Raw genomic sequence first — 9371 nt, forward strand, 5'->3', positions numbered from 1 at the left:
TCCCTGGAGGTATTTAAAAGACGAGTAGATGAGGCACTTAGGGACATGGTTTAGTGGGCATGGTGGTGTTGGGTTGACAGTTGGACTCAATGATCTTAGAGGTCTTTTCCAACCTTAATGATTCTATGATTCTATGTCAAGCAGAATCAACAGAGAGACTCAGCAATTTGGGTGTTGCTTCGAGGATAAGGACTTTTATTGTGGACTGCATGGCCCATATGTGTCCCCTCCCCTAAGATGCTTATTTAGATAGATCTGAATGTCTGGACACAGAAAATACTCTAGTGACTCAGCTCACCTAAGGTTTCTCAGTATCCACTGTTCTCTTAAACATCTAAAGTTGTATGGTTTGATTCAGGCATCTGCAATGTATGTATTATGTAACAACTATATATAGATATATACACGTATTTCATTATTAACAAGTTAGTTACACAAACTTTTAATATCCTTCATATATAGAATATTGTGACAGTCTGTACCTCCATTTGGCAGTATTTAGAGCTTTTCAATAACTTTTTCCTTTTTTTTGTAAGCCTTGACAGAATTAATTACATTAAAATTATTTTCTTGGAAGTATCGGTTGTCAGAATCATGGCATAAACCTGATTTCCCACAAAAGGTGCTTCGAAAAGGATGGATTTTAACTGATATTAAAGCAGGCTTAGCATATAGTATAGCCACACATAAACCATGTCTAGAACTATCTCAGTCATTGTGGTAAAACCTATGACTGCTCTTCTGTAGCCTACCTGAAGTTTCATTAGAATTCTTGAAATTACTTTCAAAAGATTGTACTTGTCAATGCCTATAGCTGGCATTAAGGTTTCTCTCCACCTTGAATTCTAACACTCTGGAGCTTTTGAGTACTTCGTGTTCCTACGTTGCTCTTTAATTTGATGTTTTTGCTAGATTTTTTATTTGTTTTTAATATGTTGTAGTCAGCATATTTATTTTGTGTCACTTCGTTTGTGATCAAATATTTCAAAAGATGATATCCACCATGTAAAATATATGAAGTTCACATTATTAGTCCATAGATACAAGCTATTTCCAGAGCTTTGGAAAAAAATACAATATACTGTACAGAAAAATTTAAACAAATTGAATCATCATAAGTGTATAGATTAAATTAGTGTGTAACATTTTATGTATCCATTCATAATATTTTTTTTTAATATTGCTGTAATGATGAAAACCCAGTCTAAACATTAAATCCTTCACTTACTGTATCAGACATCAGAATATTTGCATTCCTTTTGTTTGTTTGGTTTTTTTTCCCCTTCTTTCTTGGGGGGAATAATCAGGTATGTTAAAATATAAATTAAAATTGCAGACATCCAATAACTATACACTTCATTTCACTCTAATTTTTTGTATGTGCACAGTTTCATAGTTCTCCTTACATGTCTTGATAGTAGTAGACTTCAGGGAAATGTTGAAGCTTTCATGTTGGTTCACACATCATTACACTTTTGGGAAAGTCTTTATCCAATATAATTTTTAAATACTTCAATTCTCAATTTACATTTATCACAACTAGGTAACTGGTTGTTTTTCTCCTGTTTCCATAGAACAAATTTTCAGAGCTCATAATTTTAGAAGATATGAGAAAATGTATTTAAAACTAGGTTTTTAGAGCATTAAAATGTCAGATTAATTAAACCTAATATTTTCTTTACCAATAGGAGAAATTAATTGTTTATTAATTTGAGGTATGTATTTGGAATCATGCTTGGTCTATTTTTCTGTGGGTTTTAAGAATGTTCTGAAGGATAGTAGATTATGACAAATATAAAATAAATATAATTTTAGAAAACTGTATTACTCTTCAAGGATTTCATGCATTTCCCATGAACTACTGAAGGAAAGGGCCAATATTTTCCCTACCCTTCTGATTTTTTCACATTTAACAGCTCAAGAACCAAGTGTTAAGAAAAGTAATTTTTAAAGCTTTCCTAGACTTGGAGCATCACATTCAAATTTCAAAATAAAAAAAAAAAAAATGGAAAAGCTCATGCAAAAGAAATACATTGAAGAAAAAGGATCCTACTAAAGTTTTGTGAAAGAACTATAGAAGTATGTCATAATAATGATAAACAATATAGATTGTCTTTGTGAAATCCTCTGAGAAACTAACAGAATACTTGTTCTTGAAGGGTAGGAATGAGCTGGATGTTAGTGAATGAGATTATATTTGCTATTCTCCACAGCACAATTTTAACCACTGAGCTTTCTGACTGCCATCTAGCAATCCCCTGGTGTTTAGGACTCAATGACTTAGAAAGACCAAACTGAGAAATCTGCTTCATCAAGATCACTTAGTTCACAACATGGGATTATCAGATACAGATTTAAAAGTGCAAGAAAGCTAACAACAAAACCAGTTGATTATGATGGAGAACAAAGAATGTCACAAATAATAAATGGAAGCAGAAATGTAAATACTGTTTAGGAAAGCTCTCTTTGAGATACACAGTAACTATATACAGGTTTTTAATTCTGCATAAGTATTGGTCAGCATTGTTCAGAAAGAAATTATTTAGTAAAGAAATAAGAATAAAGTTATAAATAATTCCAAAGAGACATATTTTAAAGTTACAAGTGTAACAGTCATATTTCAGTCCTAATAAAAGTTATCATTTAACATAATCTTTACCAGGAAATTTCAACAGGGTCAGGAATATTTAATTAATGATTACAGTTTGCTGAAATTAATATTTCCTGGTTGTACATGTTGACAAATTACCATATCTAACTGCTTATTCTCTCATTTAAGAGAATATGGAGAGGTTGAAATTACTCATAAAGTTATTTTTGTTGCCTGAAAGAACAGTGATTATTTTTTTTTTTGAAAAATATACCTCTCTATGCATTCATTGAAGTCATAGTTTAAAGGATGAAACTGTGTCACAGTTGTTTTATATTCCTGGCCTTACTTCTTTAAAAGGTGGACAAACTAAATCGTAGACCTGTTCCCTATAGTTGTTTTTTATGAATATAGTAATGATGGATTAGAATTTCCCACCTTAATTTCTTCATTTGGACCTAGAAATATTGTCATTTGGTGGCATTTACTTTTATTTGGGGGGTGGTGGTCGTGATATTTAAAATCTATGTTAATTCTTTTGTTCTTCCTCGCATTTTACTCCTAGGGTGGGTGCAAGCGTACAGTTTTCCTGTGAAGATAATTATGTGCTGCAAGGATCTAAGAGCATCACTTGTCAGAGAGTGACAGATACACTGGCTGCCTGGAGTGACCACAGGCCGATTTGCAGAGGTAGGTGCTATCCTTTGGAATTTTTCCTGAAGTTTGGAAGTTTAGAAATGCAATGAAATTACGTTCAAAACAAAGCTATATATATAAAATTTATATATCATATATATGTATGTGTATGTGTATGTATATATGATTATATATATTCAAAGATCTTTCTGTAGCTTGAAGCACACAAGCAAAGATGCAGAAAGAGTATCAATTTAGGGAGCTAATTTCCTTTTAATAGTTTTCATATCACTTAATCTTTTTGTCATGTTAAACATATTTTAAGTAGAACTATTTAGTTAGGTTTAGGTTAAACTTTTCTAATTAAATTCGTAAATAAGAACTCCTCACAGTCATATTGTGTTCCTATCATTCCCAGATATTTACATAGTCCTCATTTTTTGATAAATTCCCTTCTCTTTCATCTATTTTGCTCAACCTTACACATGACCTAACCTTCTGACTTCTGTTCTAGATGTTTTCTCATTATGGTCTGAACCAATGAATAAGTTCCTTCCCCTGCTTTTAAGGAGGAGGGGGGGGAGGTGGCTTTTTGTTTGTTTGTATGTTTTTCTGTTGCAATCTACTGCCTGTAATAAAAGCACAGAAAAATATGTAAATATTGTCAAAGTACTCCAGAACTGAGGTATATAGGAAAAATAGAGTATATATCTATGTACAGAACTTTTCCTTTTTCTCAGTAGAAAAATAATTTGAGTTGCACATTTCGATTGTACATGTTACAGTTGGGGTCAGCTGTCCTGGCTGTGTCCCCTCCCAGCTTCTTGCTCATCCCCAACCTACTTGTTGTCCGGGCAGTGTGAGAAACAGAGAAAGCCTTGATGTTGTGCAAACACTGCTCAGCAATAGCCAAAACACTGGTGTGTTATCAGCACTATTCTAGTTACAGATCTAAACCACAGCACCATACAAGTTGCTATGAAAAAAGTTAACTTCATTCCAGTCAGACCTAATAAAAAAGTCTATAAAGGCAGCTCTTGGATATATTATTACAAGCTGTATATAACATGGGTAATATTACATAGGCACATCCATGTAAAGACTGGACAACCTAAAACATAGTAAAAAAAAAAAAAAAAAAAAAAAACACCCCCACTCCTACCCTTTCCAGAGCAGCAAAGCGACTGTGATTCATAAGTCTCTTGAGCTCAGCGTCTCTGTAGCTCAGCGTATTTAAATGAAAAAACTAAATCTGCTCTCTCAGTACTTGGTTTCACACTACTGCAGAATAACATGTCTGCACAACTCCACTGCTCAGTCTTGTTTGGTGGGGTTTTTTAATCTCCTGAATTTATTCTTGTTTGCTAATACATAGCAGAAAAAAGCTGAAGTAATCTATGCATGGTAAAAGTAATGCTTAGCAGAAAGGGGCTATTCGCTGCTGAATTATTTGTATGTTATTACTAGTTTTTCCTGTTCCTTCCAATTTATTATCTGCAAATATATCTATTATGCATTACTCCCTCCAGTAAACTTCTAACAAAATAAGATAAATTAGTCCTATACTTCCATTAAAACCTCAGTTGAAAAAAGAAGTTACTTTCCTCAAACATACTTCCAAAATTGGAGCTAAAATTTCACAACAGTCTGAGGGTCAAGTCAGCCAGTCTCTAGAAGTTATTTGTTTTTTTCTAAACACAGATTAACATTGTTTAGGCTGAATGGTGTATCATTCTGGTTCAATATTATGACATTGCACATGGTACACATTTGTGGATGGTGGGAAGTGAAAGATACAAGTTTTATTTGTAGTCCATATTATTCCAAATCCCTTTACTGACTTTCAAGATGCCAGTATTCAGTATATTTAGACAGTTTCTATCATAAACATAGATAGACATTTTCACAGAAAACTGAGTCCTAGCTGAATCAGTCTAGACACGGAGTTATAGTTAGTTCTCAAAATCTAGTCTCTAACATAGTAACAAATGACCAAGTGCTGGTAGCAGATTGTGATGCAAGGATAGAAAATCTGAAAATTATTTTTCTCTAGTTTCCTTATTTCCTATTTGTACCAGTCATACTTCTATTAATGCAGAATATCAGGCTACCTCCCAGCGAGTTTGTGAGCTAAAGAAATGCTCATATTTCATTCTTCAGAATAGAGGCAGCCACAGAGAAAGACAAAACCTAAAATTTTCCAAAGTACCAGAAATATGTTGGGTACTTTAATCCAATATTCAGAAAAAGAATGACCAAGTTCTTAAGGAAGGTACTCATTCCTCTTGCCAGTACTGAAACTTAAGTAATTGAAGAATCCAAATTACATCAAAAGTCAATGGAAGTTATGCAGATAAGTTCTGAGATTCAGATATTTGAAGATATACACTCCCTATTTTAGCATGTTGCCAAAGTGCTGTAGTACCATAAACCTGACAGTGGAACTTTAAAATGTTCTGAGTCCTATAACTCCATTTTATGTCACTGGAAATTATATGTCTAAATATTTTTGAAATACTTTGAGATACTGAAATATTTTGAGAAGTTTGAATATTTTAGAGAATCTATCCCCCTTCATAAAGTAATTTATTTTCAAAATGTTAACCATCCGGATCTGCTGAATGTGACAGAGGGATTGTGATGGTGTCACAATTGAATCTGTGCTTTACAAAAGTCAGGTTACTGCCTAGAACCATTTTATATTTTTTTCTTTCTAATTTTATTTCCTCTGGTGTAAAAAGCTAAGACACCACAGAAGTTCAAGTTTAGGTTCAGGATATGCTGTTACATTGATTCAAACATTGTGATACATATTTTTTTTCTTTCCAAGCATGGAGAAATCATGGAGAGCACATACTGGCCCTTCTTACATTCATACATAGAAGGCACCCTCCATCCACTTGGAGAGGGTAAATCTCTCTCTAAACAGAATATTGTTATGATAATTTTGAGAAATTAATTTACATAAAGAAAAAAATAATATAAATGTTGGGCTGATTAATTGAAAAGTGCTGGTTTCCTTCCTCTGTAGGTCATTTTTCAGGATTTTTTTGACTGGCTCAAACATTTTTAAAGGCACATTGTTATAGAATATATCAGCATAATAATACTTTCACAGCAAGTTGTTATTAATGCTATGGCAATTTTATAATGTTTATTTTAAACAGAGCAACTGATCAAAAGCAATCTGATTTGTTGTTTATCATTTTAGCTAGAACATGTGGTTCTAACCTACGTGGACCAAGTGGGATTATTACATCACCAAATTATCCAGTTCAATATGAAGACAATGCACACTGCGTGTGGGTCATTACAACAACTGATCCAGAAAAGGTATGCTTTTTCTCTTTGTCTCAATTAAAACTGTAGAATTTTGCATCTGTCTTAAAATTATTTCATACATATTTGCACGAATGCATGAACACATGCAAGTGTATATGTCCATTTCAGCACAAAAATGACCAGAGTAGAGGTGTTAAGAAAATATATTGGGCACTAGAAAAAAAAATATATAAATTAGTAATATCTGTGAAAATGTCCACTCAGAGTAATAGGTCTCAATTAAAGTTTCTAAGTTATAAATAAATTTTCTAATTAAATACATAAAATCATATTCAAAACCACACGTTGCTAAATGAGTTGATAGTGGATTTTTCAAGTTGTATCTTGATACTTACTCATTGTTGAATCTTAGCATAAAAACCAGTCTTATCTTGTTAGGTATTTTACTACCTACCTCATTTCTCTTTTCAATCCAATGTTTTCCAATAATGATTCTAAATACATAACTATGAATAATTATGCATAGAATAGTAGTCATAATTAAGTATTCTTATTACACTGCAGTGTCCTGAGATGCATTTTTACTGTTGTTTCTGTAAAATCAATTTACTTTCTCAATAACGGACAGAGACCCCCTACCTGTAGGAAAAAAAATGAAGTAAAAAAATCTTCCACTTACATTTTACTTTTCTGTAGCGAAACGCTGAATAAAAGAATTAGTTACAATAAGTTGAAGAATGTACAATCTATATGTACTTTCATAATTACAAAACGTATTTCCTATGCAAGTTTTTGGAAGACTGTATTCTTGACTTCTTTAATATAGTTAAGGAAAAAATGTTTAACTTTATCACCATAAATTAATGCAAATGTTTAGCTGCAGAAAAGATCATTTTGCTGCATGCTTTCATAGCATATTGTTGAGATGTAAACACTGTTTCTTTGCAAAATCAATTGAGTTCACTTTTTCTTAAAGCAGATTCAGTGCCTTAATAAAGGTATGTATCCAGGAAAAACAGGCAAAAGTATAAAATTATCACATTGTGGAACATTTTAGGTAGCAGGACTTCTCTCTGAAGAGAAAGGGCTTTTTTTAGTTTGAAACTGAACTGTTATATTTTATTTAGTATAGCAATTAGAAGTGACTATTTGTCACTGAATGACCTTTGACTTTAAAGTCATTAAATTTTATGGAAAGTATTAAATCACTTTGCATTTTTAAATATGGACAAGCATTTAAAATATGAAAAATGTCTGACAAATACATCTACTCAAATTCATATTCAGTAATATGTAGTCTTTGATTCTGCAAAATGCAGTATAGCTTTATAAGAGAAAATTTAAGTGTGCATCAAAAGAAAATAAGTGAAATTACTACTAATATAAGAGTGTCTTGGCATCTTAATGGTTTCTTTATTCAAAACTGTTCCATTAATTTTTCATTTTTATTTTTCTTCCCTTGACTTTTCAAGAATTTTAATTAGGCATCATTTTTCATATTTATAATAAAATGTAAATAGTAATCTCCTTGCTGATTGCAAGAAAGATTAACCATAATAATATGAAAATTGGTACTGACTGTGCAGTGTTATTTATTAAACTGTACAGTGTATGTTTTCTATGGAGGCTCAGACTTATTTGTGAAAAACACTAAACCTCACTCTACTACAATAACATACAAGTTCTATTCATTCTACACAATATATCTTTCTCAATGGATTTAGGATTTTAGTAGGGTAGATCTTAATGAGATTGGTGTAGATTAACATTACTTTGTTCACTGGACTTGAAAAGGCACTCTTAAGTGGTATACTGTGGGCAGGTTGACAGTTCATCAGTCACAGGAATACACTGAAGAAATTCCACACCCAGACAGATCAATTCTTTTGTTATGTTGAAAATGAAGAGGTATGAGTACAAAGCTTGGAGCTTTCACCCAGAAAAAAATCCACACTATTACATCCAGCTGGGTGGAAGGTAAATAGGAAGGTAAATAATATGCTAACAGACATATTGATAACAACAATGTAAGAAAAAGAGGTGGAGCTTTAAGTCTTTCAGTTATGGACAAGATAGGCAATAGGGAATGAATTCCCTTTTTATTAGCCTTGGATTTGTCTAGCAGTGCAACAAAGGAAGATTATTTTCTTAACTTCGTGTGTCTTGGAAAGATGGGTATTTGCTTTAAGATCATGACAATTGCAAATGTGAAGTCTTAAAATCAAACATGTTTAAGGCTTACAGTATCCTCAAGTTGCTTTCACATAAAGTCTACATCATCTTTATCAGTATGTACCAATACAAATCTGATATTGGGACTTCTATCCCCAAATAACTGAATCTTGAGTTAACACATATCCTTTTGGATAATAAAAGATATGAAGGAATGGTATGAAGATATGAACCACTTGGTGATGAGTGGCATCCAGCAGGGGTCCGTATTGGGACTGGTACTGTTTAATATCTTCATCAATGACATAGACAGTGGGATCGAGTCCACCCTCAGCAAGTTTGCAGATGACACCAAGCTGAGTGGTGCAGTTGACACACCAGAGGGACGGGATGCCATCCAGAGGGACCTGGACAAGCTCGAGAAGTGGGCCTGTGTGAACCTCATGAGGTTCAACAAGTCCAAGTGCAAGGTCCTGCACCTGGGTCGGGGCAACTCCCAGTATCAATCCAGGCTGGGGGATGAAGGGATTGAGAGCAGCCCTGCTGAGAAGGACTTGGGGGTACTGGTGGATGAAAAGCTGGACATGAGCCAGCAACGTGCGCTCGCAGCCCAGAAGGCCAACCGTATCCCGGGCTGCATCAAAAGCAGCGTGGCCAGCAGGTCGAGGGAGGTGATTCTGCCCCTCTACTC

The 9371-nt window shown here is 33.5% G+C and overlaps 1 protein-coding gene across 1 annotated transcript in view; it reads left to right on the plus strand.

The window, feature by feature from the left end:
- CSMD1 (CUB and Sushi multiple domains 1) overlaps positions 1 to 9371 on the plus strand; it is a 1345565-nt gene that overhangs the window by 893947 nt on the left and 442247 nt on the right. Inside the window, 2 exon segments of the mRNA XM_019474454.1 lie at positions 3156 to 3280; positions 6438 to 6559. Coding sequence (XP_019329999.1) covers positions 3156 to 3280; positions 6438 to 6559 — 247 coding nt within the window.

Source organism: Aptenodytes forsteri, unplaced genomic scaffold, assembly GCF_000699145.1.
Source record: "Aptenodytes forsteri isolate BGI_AS27 unplaced genomic scaffold, ASM69914v1 Scaffold100, whole genome shotgun sequence".
NCBI lineage: Eukaryota > Metazoa > Chordata > Aves > Sphenisciformes > Spheniscidae > Aptenodytes > Aptenodytes forsteri.